Below are 16,583 nucleotides of genomic sequence, written 5' to 3'. Positions count from 1 at the left end.
GTGCTGTGGCATCACAGCTCACAGCAAACTCTAACTCTTGGGCTTAAGCAATTCTCTTGCCTCAGCCTCCCAAGTAGCTGGGACTACAGGCACCCACCACAACACCCGGCTTTTTTTGTTGTTGTTGTTGTTGTAGTTGTTGTTTAAGCAGGCCCCAGCTGGGTTTGAACCTGCCAGCCCTGGTGTATGTGGCCAGTGCCCTAACCCACTGAGCTATGGGTGCTGAGCCTGCTTCCTTTCATGTTAAAGGACATCACTGTCCATATGGTAATTCAGATCAGAAATACGAGGGGCATCCTTGACTCCTATCTTTGTCACACTTTCATGCTCAACAAATGGCTGGATCCTGTTGCATTTGCTTCCTAAATCTTTCCCATATCTCCACATTTCTTCCTAGCCCTGCTGCTACTATCTTTTCTTGCCATTTGTTGTCTTCAGTTTGGCCACACAATAGCTATTTGTCCTTTACCTGGTCTTGATTCTCCAATCTATTTCCCCCTATAGCCAGAGTAGTCTTTAAAGAAAAACAGTTGTGACATTTAGAAGACTAAAACTTCTTAATGGCTTCCTATAACCCTAGAATAAAATCCAAAACTCTTAACATAGCCAGGTGTGGTGGCTCACACATGTAATCGTAGCACTTTGGGAGGCTGAAGCTGGTGTGTTGCTTGAGCTCAGGAGTTTGAGACCAGCCTGAGCAAGAATAAGACCCCATCTCTACTAACAATAGAAAAAGTAGCTGGGCATTGTGGTGGGCGCCTATAGTCCCAGCTACTTGGCAGGCTGAGACAAGAGGATCGCTTGAGCACAAGAGTTTGAGGTTGCTGTGAGTAAGCTATGACGCCACAGCACTCTATCCAGGGTGACAGAGTGGGACCCCATCTCAAAAAAAAAAAAAAAAAGAAAGAAATTCTTTGTCTGGTACAGTGGCTCACACCTGTAATCCTAGCACTATGGGAGGCTGAGGCAGGCGGATTGCTTGAGCTCACAAGTTCAAGACCAGCTGAACAACAGTGAGACCTCGTCTCTAAAAAATAGCTGGGCCTTTTGGTGGACTACTTTAGTCCCAGCTACTCAGGAGGCTGAGGCAAAAGGATCCCTTGAGCCCAAGAGTTTGAGGTTACTGTGATTTGGGACACTATGGCACTCTACCAAGGGTGACAAAATTCTGTCTGAAAAAAAATAAAATTTCTTCATGTAGACCTGATATGATATTAGCCAATTTAGCTTTTGAGCTTCAGAGCTTATGTGACAGTCCTATTCTTCTGGGCTTCAGCCATATCAGACACTTAATTTTCTTGACCAAACCAACCTTTTTGCCACCTCAGGATCTTTCTATTCTGCCTAGAACATTTTTCCCTTATTCTTTTATCTGGCTTATTCTTACTCATCTTTTAGACTTGTGTTGAGATATCACTTAATCTAAGAAGTCTTTTTTAAGCCAACAAATAAGGTTGGATCCTACTTTCTACACTCCTGGGACCTCCTGCAGGAAAAAAAGCTAGAATCACTATTGCACCAATTTTCAATAGTACCAACCCAGAGTGAAATGTTTTTTTTGGTAGTGGAGCTCATGGTCCTAATTTTACCTTTGCCCCACTGTAGAAAATTTCTCTGCCCCACTTCTTTACCTGTCCTACTCCGGTAATAATAATTCTTTGTTAGTGCTTCATTCTATTCATCGCACTTTTCTTTTTGTATTTTGAGTTGGCTGTTTTATATAGCTGCTGTTATTTTCACACTTAACCCTGATCCTTAAAACAATCTGTGAAGTATTTAGGACAGATATGTTAACCCCATTTGAGCTCTGAGGAAACTGTGACTGTGAAGAGGCTATAACTTCAAGTAGGTCATTCTAAGTAACTTTCCTTCAGGTCTGTCTTGGTGGTCTTTCTACCACTTTGCCATACAAATTACATCGTTTTGCTGCATAAGTAACAAACAGGTGCCTAAAAAGAATTATTAGGGGCCAATATGGAAAGAATTCATAAAATTCTTTACTGAATACTTAATATGTTCGTCAGCATTAGTGAAAAAACAATGTATCATTTTTTTTAATATTCTAGCTTGAAATTCAGAGTCATCCTTTTTTTGAATCACTCAGCTGGACTGACCTTGTACAAAAGAAGATTCCACCACCGTTTAATCCTAATGTGGTAAGTATCCAAATCTTTCTTTTACTAAAATAGTGAAACATAGAACTGTAGTTCACTCTAATTCTGGAAATAGATCTCAAAATGTAAACTCCGGAAATGGAATCATTACCTAAGTATCTGTGAAATATGTCATTCAGGTTGTCAAGTATATCTGATAACTTGAAGATGACCAGTCAGATTATAATTAGATTAAGTTGATGAAAGTATCTTCCAGTATAATTGTCAAGTGGGGTGGTGCCTGTAGCCCAAGCAGCTAAGGTGCCAACCACATGCACCAGAGCTGGTGGGTTCGAATCCAGCCCAGGCCTGCCAAACAATGACCACTGCAACCAAAAAATAGCCGAGCGTTGTTTTGGGCATCTGTAGTCCCAGCTACTTGGGAGGCTAAGGCCAGAGAATCGCTTAAGCCCAGGAATTTGAGGTTGCTGTGAGCTGTGACACCATGGCATCTACCCAGGGCGACAGCTTGAGGCTCTGTCTCAAAAAAAAAAAAAATAATAATAATAATTGTCAAGTGTTTTTCTGGAGCATATATAAGAAAGGGACGAATTCAGCAAGGAAAAGAAGATGCAAATTAAAGTAACTATTTACAAGGTGGCATCTGTGGCTCAGTTGGTAGGGCAGCAGCCCCATATACCGAGGGTGGTGGGTTCAAACCTGGCCCTGGCCAAACTGCAACAAAAAATAGCCAGGTGTTGTGGTGAGCGCTTGTAGTCCCAGCTACTCTGGAGGCTGAAACAAGAGAATCGCCTAAGCCCACAATTTGGAGGTTGCTGTGAGCTGTGATGCCATGGCCCTCTACCAAGGGTGCAAAAGTGAGATGTTTCAAAGAAATAATAATAATAAAGTAACTATTTGGTATCACTTTTATCCGTACTAAATCAATAAACAACACTAATTCATGGTTTTCTACTAGAGTGATAAAAACCTGGTACAAACAAACCATAATGGTAATGTAAATTGTTACATCCTTTTTTGAAAACAGTAAGAGAATATAATAAAAGAGTTCATTTTAGCTAGACTTTTTAAACCCTGTGATAGAAACATTTTACCTAAAGATAATTTTTTAAAGCAAATAGCTGTATCAAAGACATGGTTGCAGGAGTGTCCAACAATTTTTTTTCTCCACCCACACATTGGAAGAATAGGAGTTGTTTTGGGCCACACATTAAATACACAAACACCAACAAAAGCTGATTACAAAAAAAAAAGTCTGTACGTACTTTTCATGATGTCTGACACCACAAATAAGCAAAAGCAGTCCTCACAAAATCAGCATGCAGGCCACAAATCGGACATCCCTGGATAGAACAGTGTTAGGAAATTTTGGAAATATAGCTAGCAAACATATAGTAATAGAATTGGTTTTTATATTTTTATATACATATACATACAAATAAAAATATATAAATATGTGTCAGTAGGCCTATGATGACGTTACTAACTATTGATAGCTTCCCGTGTATACCATGTACACTCTGTATGTGTTAAAACATATAACTTATTCCAGCTCGGCACCTGTAGCAGAGTGGTTATATCTCCAGCCACATACACTGAAGGTGGCGGATTCAAACCCTACCTTGGCCAGCTAAATAACTGTAACAACAAAAAAAAATAGCTGGGCATTGTGGCAGGTACATGTAGTCCCAGCTACTCGAGAGGCTGAGGCAAGAGAATCGCTTATGCCAAAGAGTTTGAAGTTGCTGTGAGCTGTTATGCACTAGCACTCTACTGAGGGTGACATAGTGAAACACTGTCTCAAAAAACAAAAAAAACAAAAGCATATAACTTACTCCTCAAGCTATAAGCTTACTGCTATTACTATATTATTATACATATTTTATAAATGAGGAAATAGAAACTCAGAGATGTCTCATAGCTGAATGAAAAGTAGCAAAGCCATGATTTTAAATCTGTGCATGATTCCAAAGTTGTCATTCTTTCTGTGCTTTCTTATGTTCTGTTCCTTTTCTTATTGAGTAAATTAGAATAAAAATGAGCAAACATTTAGAAAATCTTCTTGATGAACATGATAATTACAATTTTTGTGACTTATGATTATAACAGTAAAATAGGGTAAAGACTGGAAGAGATATAAACTAAGGTTTTGTTTTTGTTTTTTTGTTGTTCCAGTTTGGCCAGGGCTGGGTTGGAACCTACCACCCTTGGCATATGGGGCCGGCGCCCTACCCACTGAGCCACAGGCGCCGCCCCTAAGGTTGGTTTTGTGAAAGAGTCTCACTCTGTCCCCCTGGGTAGAGTGCTATGACATCATAGCTCACAGCAACCTCAAACTCTTGAGCTTAAGAGATTCTCCTTCCTCAGCCTTCCCGGCAGCTGAAACTGTTGGTGCCTGTCGCAACATCTGGCTAGTTTTTCAGTATTTTGTAGAGACAGGGTCTCATTCTTGCTCAGGCTGGTCTCTAACTCCTGAACTCAAGCAATCCACCTGCCTCAGCCTCCCAGAGTACTAGGATTACAGGCGTGAGTTACCACCGTGCCCCACTTTTTTTTTCTTTTATTTAACATTTTTTGGTGTTGGTGTAAAACTTAGGGAAATTTTTTTCACTATATTAGAACAGAAAAGGGAATCTCTTTAGGAAAGTTTTATTTAGTCTACTCAGGCTTTGTTAAAGGTTAGTTTCTGAACATAGCTCATAGCTTGGCATTAATAGGTGTGACATTTTATACCTTTTCCATTATTGTGATACTTCACTAGAAAGAATGTGTTTCAACTCCATCCACAGGTTAATACAAAAGATGTAAAGTCACATATTTTATTATGGCTGAAGAGTATTCCATGGTATACATATACCACAGTTTGTTAATCTATTCCTGAGTTAATGGATGTTAAGGTTATTTCCACTTCTTGGTGATTGTAAATTCAGCTGCGATAAACAATCTAGTGCAAATGTCTTTATGATAAAATGACTTTTTTTTTTCCTCTGTGTAGGTGCCTAGAAATGGGATTGTGGGGTCAAATGGGAGGTCTAATTTGAGTTCTTTGAAGATTCTTCATATTTTGTTCCAAAGAGGCTTTATTAGTTCGCAGTCCCACCAGCAGTGAATAAGTGTTCCCTTTTCTCCACATCTGTGCCAATGTCTGTAACTTTGGGACTTCATGATGTGGGCTAATCCTACTGGGGTCAGGTGATATCTCAAGGTGGTTTTGATTTGCATTTCTCTGATGATTGGGGATGGTGAACATTTTTTCATGTGTTTGTTAGCCATTTCCCTGTCTTCCTCAGAGAAGGTTCTATTCATGTTTCTGTGATAGATGGGATTGTTGCTCTTTTTTTGTGGAACCTAGGACTTTTAAGAATTGTTGTTTTTTCTCTTCAGACTGACAGTCTTAGTTGAGTTTAGTTATCCTCAAGTACATCACCAAGCAGTAGAGAGCTAGGGGAGTCCTCTTAAGCAACATTTCACTGGAACTGAAAACAGTGTTGACTTGAGAGTCCTATACCTCAAACTTTGGATCCTTGGTCATCTATGATTATTTAGACATTAAGCCACTCCAAGTTTTTGTTTGTTTGTTTGTTTGTTTTTGGTGGCGTTTTTTCTGGCTTTGTTGTTGTTTTTCTTTGAGCAGAGTCTCAGGCTGTGGCCCTGGGTAGAGTGCCATGGCATCACAGTTCACAGCAACCTCCAACTCTTGGGCTCAAGCAATTCTCTTGCCTCAGCCTCCCAAGTAGCTGGGACTACAGGTGCCCACCACAACGCCTGGCTATTTTTTTGTTGTGGTTGCCATTGTTATTTTAGCTGGCCCGGGCCAGGTTCAAACTCGCCAGCCTCAGTGTATATGGTCAGTGCCTTACCTACTGAGCTACAGTCACTGCCCTTTTTGTGGCTTTTAAAAAAACACTGCCTTTGGGGTGGCACCTGTGGCTCAAAGGAGTAGAGTGCCGGCCCCATATACCAGAAGTGGTAGGTTCAAACCCAGTCACGGCCAAAAATTGCAAAAAAAAAAAAAAACAAAAACCGCTGGTTATGAGGTTTAATTTAGGTAACATTTGTAAAGCACCTGTGAGTCCATTGCACATAGTAGGTATTCAATCAATATTAGTTCTCTTCTCCTCTTCCCTCCATTTGGGAATTTGTCAGTTAAGTATTTATTGGTAACTTAGTTAGAAAATACATATGCATAGGACATAGACTCTGTCTTCAGAGTTAAAAAGGTAAAACTAGGAAGAGATAAAGAGTTTAAAAACTCTATTGTAAGCATGTACTTGGCATTTAATATTTTGGTTGAACTGAAATACATAAAGTAAGGCCAGAAACCAGATGCCTCATGATGACTTATGATTACATTTGTGCAGGAAAAGCAGCTGATAGAGATTGTCTTTGATGCTGAAAGACTTGGGGCAGAACCCCCAACTCAGCCCGGAGCTCTGACCACCCCAATCAACTGCAAGAGACGTCGCTTGATGCAAAAACGCAAGAGGATTTTTATTCCAGTATACTGGGACTTGACTCACAACTCTTTTAGGAGCCGAGAAGTCAAGCCCCCCACAGCAGTTTTTTACAAGCTTATAAAGGCAAAAACTACAAAGTAGGCGGGAATAGCAGACATGCCAGGGGCTCTAATAAAGTAAGAGAGAATACACACACCTGGGACTCTAACTAGATAAGAAGAACTCTAGTTCACTATTCAACTGTCTTAAGACAAGACTAACAGTCAAATATTTGCTTAATAGTAAACATTTGCTGAAGCTCCTGGGGCTATCTCTTGGAACAGTTACAAAAGGTCACATTCCTATGGTAGGGAGCGAGAAGTGGTCACATTCTCATGGTAATATTTTCTTTCAATGCTTACTCATCCTGTGACTAAAATGCATTCATTGAATTTTTAGTCAGGTTGGTGTTCTATATTTTATATAGAATTAGTTACTACGAAAGGGGAGAGTAGGCTTATTGACCATGCTAAGTTTCAACATTTTTACGAAGAGTGTTTCTAGCAGTTAAAAGTTCTTCCAAAATCCAATATATTGCATAAAGTATTTACTTCAATCATATATTCCTAAGCACTCTATTATAAGAGGAGTATAATCAGTTTATTTCCCTGTTAACAGTAGGTAACATGCATTATGAATTCTTTTTGTTAATCCACAGAATTGAATTTATACTTCTAAATATTTAATTCATGCTTCTAGCCATGGTGGTTTAATTTTATTCTCTCAGCAGCTGATAGTAACTATAAAAGAGAGGGGCTAAGAGCAGGGGTCTTAAAATTGCCTAACACAAACAATGTGGGTATAGTACTATATTGGGTATATGTGGGTATAGTACTATATTGCAAACTCTTTTTTTTTTTTTTTTGGCCGGGGCTGGGTTTGAACCCGCCACCTTTAGGCATATGAGACTGGCGCCCTACTCCTTTGAGAAACAGGCGCCGCCCTATATTGCAAACTCTTTTTGCTATAAAACTCATCAACAAGTTGTATGTATGTATGTATTCATTTAGTTTTGAGGCAGAGTCTCACTTTGTTGCCCAGGCTAGAGTACAGTGGTGTCATCACAGCTCAGTGCAACCTCAAAACTCCTGGTCTATAGCACTCTTCTGTCTCAGCCTCCCAACTATCTGGGACTACAGGATGTACCACTCACTCCCAGTTAATTTTTTTTTTTTTTTTTTGAGACAGAGTCTTACTATGTCAGCCTCCATAGAGTGCTATGGCGTCACAGCTCACAGCAACCTCAAACTCTTAGGTTTAAATGATTCTCTTGCCTCAGCCTCCCAAGTAGCTGGGACTAGAGGCGCCCACCACAATGCTTGGCTACTTTTTTGTTGCAGTTGTCATTGTTGTTTAGCAGGCCTGGGTCAAGTTCAAACCCACCAGCCCTGGCACCCTAACCACTGAACTATGGGTGTTGAGCCAGTTAGTTTGTTTTTAATTTTTGTGGAGAAAAGAACTTCATATGTTACTCAGGCTTGTCTTTATCTCCTGGCCTCAAGTGATCTTCTGGCCTGGGCCTCTCAAGATGCTAAGATTATAGGTATGAGGCAAGCCTTTTTATTTTTATTACAGGGAAGGTCTCCCTGTTGCCCTCATGCCAACCTTCTGCCTCAGGCTCCCAAAATGCTAGGATTATAGATGTGAACCGTTGCACCTGGTCCCAACAAGCACTTTGTGATATCTTAAATTTTTTTTTCTCAATATACCTTTTGAGAACAACCAAAACAAAGTAAGCCCCTGTATAGTAATCCATGTTTGGATAGGACCTTATAAAGTGCCTTTAAAATCCTCTTTCTATGTACACTCATTCCAGTCCAAACTATAGAAATCTCCTATGGAAGCCGCCCCTACTATTCCACTGTGTCGGGCACATCTGGGTTGCGATCCTTGCCTCTACTGTAATCCTCAGAATAACTGACTTTATTACTGCGTTCATCTTGGCAGCCTCTGGAGTGCAGCTCCCTCGGGTTTTTGGCTTCCTTTTTGAAATATTGAGTGTTCTGCATAGCTACTAGTTTACAGTTCCCCGGCCTCAGGCCCTACTTTAGGAATTTCTGCTTTCTACATATAAAAGTCTACTATGAACTTAGATTTTAAAAATTATGAAAACAGAGTTGCTTATTTGGTAGGAGAGAGCTCACTAACATTTCAAATTAGTGGTTGCCAGAAAACGAACCTCGAATTAAAAGTGACTTTATCAGTTTTTATAGTAATTATTTGATGTATTAAGCATTTTGTAATGGGGTCATGGCATTAGGAAGGTTGAGAACCACTGGGTTAAGAGATAGGTGATAGTGTTCTTACTACAGAAGAAGAAATAAGCTCATAGTGATAGGGTAGTTTAAATAAAGAATGATATCTAGTAAATAATACAGCCACAAATCAAGAGCCTGTGATTTTTCTAGGATTATATGTAAGAATTTGAGGGGAAAAAATATACATACACACATATAATTTCTGGCATTCTTTGCCATGTGTGGATGTTTTCTCCTACGAAAGGATGTAGCATTCTGGGTTTTCTTGGTCTTGTCTCTGCTCAGTTTTAGGTGGACCAGGCTAGCTACTATCCTTAACTTACATTTGTTCTGAATACCTGCCCGTTCACCTCAGTTATACTCGATGATTTGCACGTTTTAGGGATTCCCTTCCCTATAGAGCAGAAATAACCTAGAGCTTCAAGGATGGACTTGAAAAGTGAATCACCTGAATATGTAGCCCAGTGTTAATCTATAAATACATTGGAAAGGGAGAATCTGTTAACTTGCATCAGATTGGTAAGGGAAGGTTAAGAACCACTGCCTTTGAGACACAGCCACTGTGCTTCATTTCCTGTGTACCTGGACCCCACAGCCGTCCAGAGCTGAGGATGCCCTATGAAATACTTCACGACCTTGTCTATAGCACACTGAGTCACATTTCACAGTTTTACTTATCACCTTCTTTATTTCTTCATCAGAAGGCTTCACCCATCAAGGATTGAGAAACTAGATGGGCAGGTATTTTGTGGAAGCTCAAATACAAAATCCCATCCTGAAAATGTACCTGAGCCCCTTTTCTGAGCTTTGAGGTGGTGATGGGTAGAGGAAAAAAAGAGGACCAGGGACAGGGCTTGAGATTCAAATTAGCATAGGCAAGCACTTTGCTAGCCTTCCTTATCCTTCTTCTCCTCCCTCCACCCAATAAAAACCTTAACTGTTAGGACAGATAACCTCCCCTAAATAAAAGTCAGGAAAGGAAAAGCAGAGAAATGTTCCAAAGAAATGAATTAGGAAGACATCTAAACTTGCTACTAGTAAATACACAAATTCATAAAGGAGTTTTTAAAGGACTAAGTTAATGAAAAACAAGCTAGGTTGAATAATATTATGCTTTTGATGTTTTAGGCTGGACCAGATGATATCAGGAACTGTGACACAGCATTTACAGAAGAAACCGTTCCGTATTCTGTGTGTGTGTCTTCTGACTATTCTGTAGTGAATGCCAGTGTTTTAGAGGCTCATGACGCATTCCTTGGTTTCTCTTACGCACCTCCTTCAGAAGACTTATTTTTGTGAATGGTTTGCCATTCAGAAACTATAGAGCAAATACAAGCCACAGATGGGACTGAAACTCATTTCTGTGAATACATTCAAATATGTATAACTAGTGCCTCATTTTTACATGTAATATTGAAAATTATGGCCGGGCGTTGTGGCGGGCGCCTGTAGTCCCAGCTGCTCGGGAGGCTGAGGCAGGAGAATCGCGTAAGCCCGAGAGTTAGAGGTTGCTGTGAGCCGTGTGACGCCACGGCACTCTACCCGAGGGCGGTACAGTGAGACTCTGTCTCTACAAAAAAAAAAAAAAAAAAAAAAAAGAAAATTATGGAAAATGTATTTTCTGCTATATGCAAGAAAATAGGGCATTTCAAAGAGCTATGTTTTGATTAAAATTTGTATTCTTGTTTATTAAGCTTATTTTTGAACAAAAATTTTAAAAGCTATTATTCTTAACATTAACCTGTTTTTAAAGAAAACATTGTGCTATTGACTGTTTTTTTCCCTCTAAGTTTACACTAACATCTACCCGTGATTGACTGTTTCTTAACAGTCGATTTAAGTTAATATATACTAACACTTTTGAACTCTTTACTATGACTTTTGTTATCAAATCAGAACTATGCAATTAATACGTGGTTGTTTATCTCTTTCCATGATAAATCACTGAAACAATCCAACAATCCAACAATCTTGGTAGGATTCAAATGTAAAGGCATAATTAATGCATTGTTAACACTTTGAATAATTGTTCATTCAGATCATTTAAGAAGTAACAAAAGGAAATCATTGCGTTTGAAATACCAATTTAAACTTATGGATTGTTTTTCTTCTGGAGAAAAAGAAAAGACTTAAAGATTAGGAATTTTAAGTATTCCAAAGATGTGAAGGTTAATAAAGTACTGCTGGCTTTTTTTAGGTGGTGCCACAAATGAATGTCTCTAAGTGATATATTTATATTATAGATAATGTTCTATTTATGTTCCTGTTGGTCTTTTGAATGTTTAATATTCTATTAAGTAGTTCTAGATCTTTGTATTTGCTTTTGCAAATAGCCATTTAAAAACTCTCTTCCAAATTGGTTAAGAGAAAAAAAATTGAGCTTTCTAAAGTATTTGCCTAATTGGAATTAAAAAGTAAAACAACAATTTCTGAGCCAATGTTAATGTATATAATGTGACACAAGTTAAAAATACTTCAGGCAGATGCACATTCAGTAGTTTTTATATCTTAGAAAAAGTACAGGAAACTGGCCATAAAATCATAACATACCAACTAAGTTGTACACTTACAAGAAATAAAAGAGAGTAACTATAGAAAACTTTAAAAGAATGCTTAATGTGCAATTCTGATTCTTAGTTTAGAGGTTTTTGAAGCCATGTAGGAAATATTCTTGTGAAAGAGGTCAATGACCCAGTTTAGATACTCTAAGAACAAACATTTCTTCTATGTTTTCCTGAGAAGGAAATCACCAATACCCTTTGTCTTAAAAATGTTCTGCAGAATGTGGGTGGTATGCCTTTGTTAGGCTAATGATATTTACATTCAATACAAATACACTGAATCTTCCTTTAGAGGTGAAGACTTTAACATCTACACTGTAAATATTTGGTTTATTTGGCACTACTGTAAGTTTTGCTTTTACACAAAGCTCTTTGCTTCTTATAAAGCAAAATAAAAATTGTTGTTTCTTGTATGATTTTTTTCTGTGAAGTCATTCCTTAACTATACTGCCAAAACTTAAAGTGCAATATTGTATATTTTAAGAACAAATTTAAAATAGAATTTTACTGTTTCTCAGATCATAAGAAATACAAATCTATATAGTATAATAAAATTAGCAAAAAAATTCATGATCATCTAACATCTGTCAAAATTGTTGATGGCTACAGTGGCTTCCCAACCATTGTTACATCAGGATACACACAGAAAATCACAAAATTGGGTTGTCACGCCAGGAGGGTAGCTGCCAAATGATGTAGACATTGGTAGCGTGTGCTCTGCACAGTTTTAATATACCAAAATAATTTTTGAATTTAAGAAATTTATAAAGAGAGTAAACACTCTCTTGTTTAGTACAGAAATAATTTCAGCAATAGTAAATTTTTTTTTCTTTTTCTTTTTTCTTTTGAGACAGTCTCACTATGTCACCCTCGGTAGAATGCTGTGGCATCACAACTCACAGCAACCTCCAACTCTTGGGCTTAAGCGACTCTCTTGCCTCGGCCTCCCAAGTAGCTGGGACTACAGGCCCCTGCCACAATGCCTGACTGTTTTTTTGTTGTAGTTGTTGTTGGCAGGCCCAGGATGGGTTCCAACCTGCCAGGCCCAGTGTATGTGAGCTACAGGCACCGAGCCTTTAATGTAAATTCTTTTGCAGGAATAGGTCTCATATTTTTTCTAATATATTTTTCGTAATTTATTAGGGAGAAGAGATTTCCACTTTAATTTTAGTTAAATCTTTGAGAAAAAAGCCTACAATGAGTTGTCAATATTTAAATATTTGTGTTTTAATGATTGTATTATGGAATCCAGAAAGCTTATATACAATAAAATCAAGCCACTCAAATGGTCAAATCTGATCTCAGCATGTTGTATTTTCTTCGATTCTTTCCAGCCTTGCTGTATTGAATTTTTGTCTTATGCTGCCTCAATGACAGTAAATAATAATACAAAAATGACAGCTAGATTTATTAATGATATATTGATGGGGTCTGGGGAGGTGCTTTGTTTTGTTTTGTTTTTTTGAGATAGGGTCTCACTATGTGGCCCAGATTGGTCTTGAACTCCCATCTTCAGTCTCCTAAGTAGCTGGGATCAGTAATACTTCCTTTGTATGATATCTCCTAGCAGTATGCATCTATTAGATATCAAAACCAAAGCTTTATATTAATATTTATCAAAACTTTAACACTTAACAGCTGTTCATCTTGCTGTATAAAAAGTATAACAATGAAAAATATTAAAAGGCAAAAAAAAAATTAGCTATAAAAGGCAAAATAAAAACAATTCATAATTTCACCACTTTAAAAGAAGTAGTTGAACCATTTTGCCAGATCACATGTAAGACCAGGAATTCGGAGTAAAAGAAAAATTAAAGGGCTGGAGTAATGGGGGGGCTGTACAAAAGGGGAAAGGGTTTGGGTTGCATAAAATATTCGACATACACATGCCTGAGTTAAAAAACTAAGATGAATATACTGGATAATAAAAAAAGTTCATCTATTCATTTTTATGAACCTGCCTGACAGATGTTCTATGTAAATGTATCTAAAAGTAAATATTGCTTATCACAAAGACTTGTTTTACACATTGCATATAACTTAAAAGTTTCAACCAAATTGGGAAATTTCTAATTCAAGCTACCCCTGAAAATTTGTTTCTGATGCTCAGTGATACTCTGTAATAATAAAGTCCTGTAAGTATTTACAGCAATGTAGCAGTAAGGAGCAATGAAATTTTGATTTTAGATATAAACCGTCATTTTCAAAGAGTTTGCAATGTGTGGTAATGTGCTGAATTCTTAAGGTATTAAATTCTATTCTTAGGTCTAACCTGTATGTCAGAGTGTGAGTAAGTATATAAAAAGCTTTTAGACTATTTTGCTAGACTCGTTTGATATGAAACTATTACTTTGGCTCTCTGGGCTGGGGCCTGGTTCATGGCGACATGGCTAAACGCACCAGGAAGTTCGGGATCGTCCTTCCTGCTATGGTGCCTCCCTCCAGAAAATAGTGAAGATTGGAATCAGCCAGCACACCAAGTACACTTGCTCCTTCTGTGGCAAAACCAAGATGAAGAGAGGAGCTGTGGGGATCTGGCACTGTGGTTCCTGGACATACAACACCACTTGTGCTGTTACAGTAAAGTCTGTGGTTAGAAGATTGAAGGAACTGAAATACCAATAGAAGCTCTTCTTTTTCAGACAACACAAGCCACTAATAAATGGGTTAATTTATGTAAACAAAAAAAAAACTATTACTTTGGCACAGAAATGAACTGTTATGGCTATAACTGATTAATCAAACTTTTAAAGTATATTAACATCTTCTTGAAGAATTGATTCTTTTTTTTTTTTTGTGAGACAAGAGTCTTACTTTGTCACCCTCGGTAGAGTGCTGTGGTGTCACAGCTCACAGCAACCTCCAAATCCTGGGCTTAGGCGATTCTCTTGCTTCAGCCTCCCAAGTAGCTGAAACTACAGGTGCCCACCACAATACCTGGCTATTTTTTGTTGCAGTTTGGCCAGAGCCAGGTTCGAACCTACCACCCTCGGTATTTGGGGCCGGCGCCCTACCTACTGAGCCACAGGTGCTGCCCTGATTCTATTTTTAAATATAAGGCCTATCATCAGACATAGCCTATGCCCATCTAAAATATTAAAAATAGTGGCTCATGCCTGTAATCCTAGCATTTGGGAAGCTGAGGCAAGAGGATTGCTTGTGACCCACGGGGGCAACATAATTGACCCTCCATCTCTACAAAAAATAGAAAACTTAGCCAGGCTTGGATGGCTGGTGGTTGGTGCCTTATAGTCCCAACTACTCCAGAGCCCAAGGCAGGAGGATTACTTAAGCTCAGGAGTTTGAAGTTACAGTGAGCTATGATCATGACAGTACCGTTTTGCCCAGGCAACAAAGGAATCCTGTGTTTCTAAAAAAAAATAGTATTCAAGACCACAGAATTGTAGTACCAATCTAGACAGCCTTTTGCTGTTGTTAATTGATTACTATTCCACAAAGATATTTTATTCATCTCACCAGTAAAATAGATTATATTCTCTCAAAGAAACAAACTGAGGTGTTTTGTGACCTCTATTATATGTGGAAAGGAATGGCCTCAATCTTCCATGGAAAGTGATCCAACCTTCTGAGTCCCCACTTCCCCAGTGCAATGGAGCAGAGTTGATAACTGTACCACAAATACTAATGGTGAAGGAACAGGCACAATTTTTAAAGCTTGGGAAGATTTTTAGTGACAGCTTTATTAAGATCTAATTCATATACCATACAAGTCACCTATTTAAAGTGTATAATTCATTGGCTTTCAGTATATTCAAGCTATATTCAGAATTGTTCAGCTATCACCACAACTTTAGGTCATTTCTATCACTTCAGAAAGAAACTGAATGGATAAACAAAATGTGGTATATATAAAAGGAAAGAAATTTTAACATGCTACAATATGGATGCAGCTTGAAGATATTTTGCAAAGGTAATAACCCAGTCACAAAAGAACAAATGCTATATGATTCATTCCATTTATGGGAGGTACTTAAAGTAGTCAAATTCAGGGAGACAAAGTATGACAGTTGCCAGAGGACAGGGGAGGGAAGAATGGAGCATTATTGTTTAATGGGTCCTGGGTTTCAGTTTTGGTGGAAAAAAGTTCTGAAGACAGGTAGTGGTGATGGTTATACAACAATGTGAATGTATTGTACTTAATGCAACTGAAATGTACACTTTCCCATCTCTAGAAAAAATAAATTATTAAGTCCCAGGTGTTCAGGAGGCTGAGACAAAAGGATCTTTGACACCACTATACACTCCTTCCTTGCCAACAGTGAGACCATGTCTTTAAAAAAAATTTTTTTAGGGCAACGTCTGTGGCTCAAAGGGGTAGGGCGCTGGTCCCATATGCCAGAGGTGGCGGGTTCAAACCCAGCCCTGGCCAAAAAATAAATAAATAAATAAATATATAGAAATGCTACTTAAAAAAAACAAACTTTTTAGAATGGTATATTTTATGTATATTTTACCACAATTTAAAAAGAAAGTAGACGGTGCCCACAGATCAGTGGGTAGGACAGCGTCCACATACACAGAGGCAGGCGGTTTGAACCTGGCCAGGCCCAGCTAAACAACAATGACAACTGCAACCAAAAAATAGCCAGGCGTTATGGTCGGAGCCTGTAATCCCAGCTACTCGGGAGGCTGAGGCAAGAGAATTGCTTAAGCCCAAGAGTTTGAGGTTGCTGTGAGCTGTGATGCCACTGCACCCTAGTGAGGGCGACATAGTGAGAATGTCTCAAAAAAAATTAAAATGAAATAAAAAGAAAGTAAAAAGAACTCCAATACCCATTAGCAATGGCTGTTTTTCCCTCCCCGTTTTTGGACTTCATGCGTGTGTACGGATTCACAGAAATTCCGTACGTGTGTACGGATTCACAGAATACTTCATGCGTGTGTACGGATTCACAGAAATTCCCAGACATTTCATAGAAATGCAATCACACGTGTGCGCTTTTATGTCTGGCTTCTTTCACTCTATATGTTTTATGTCATTACTTTTTATGGCCCCAAAATATTCCATGGTATGGATACATCACATTTATCCATTGATGGTTGATGAACATTTAGGGCTCCGCACAGTGGCTCAGCCCTGTAATCCTCGCACTCTGGGAGGCCGAGGCGGATGGATTGCTTGAGCTCAGGAGT

The 16,583-nt window shown here is 38.6% G+C and overlaps 1 protein-coding gene and 1 pseudogene across 1 annotated transcript in view; both read left to right on the top strand.

The window, feature by feature from the left end:
• LOC128563134 (serine/threonine-protein kinase Sgk3-like) overlaps positions 1-10,193 on the top strand; it is a 33,161-nt gene extending 22,968 nt beyond the window's left edge. Inside the window, exons 7-8 of the mRNA XM_053558249.1 lie at positions 2,067-2,156; positions 9,997-10,193. Of these exons, the coding sequence (XP_053414224.1) occupies positions 2,067-2,156; positions 9,997-10,167 (261 nt within the window). The 3' untranslated portion in view covers positions 10,168-10,193. The remainder of the gene's footprint in view (positions 1-2,066; positions 2,157-9,996) is intronic.
• A 6,039-nt stretch (positions 10,194-16,232) lies between these two features.
• The window catches only part of LOC128563386 (minichromosome maintenance domain-containing protein 2-like), a 30,711-nt pseudogene continuing 30,360 nt past the window's right edge, over positions 16,233-16,583 (top strand).

Source organism: Nycticebus coucang, chromosome 13 (assembly GCF_027406575.1).
Source record: "Nycticebus coucang isolate mNycCou1 chromosome 13, mNycCou1.pri, whole genome shotgun sequence".
In the NCBI taxonomy this organism is placed as follows: Eukaryota; Metazoa; Chordata; class Mammalia; order Primates; family Lorisidae; genus Nycticebus; species Nycticebus coucang.
The sequence above is the reverse complement of the archived record's forward strand: the minus strand, read 5'-3'. Positions and strand labels throughout refer to the sequence as shown.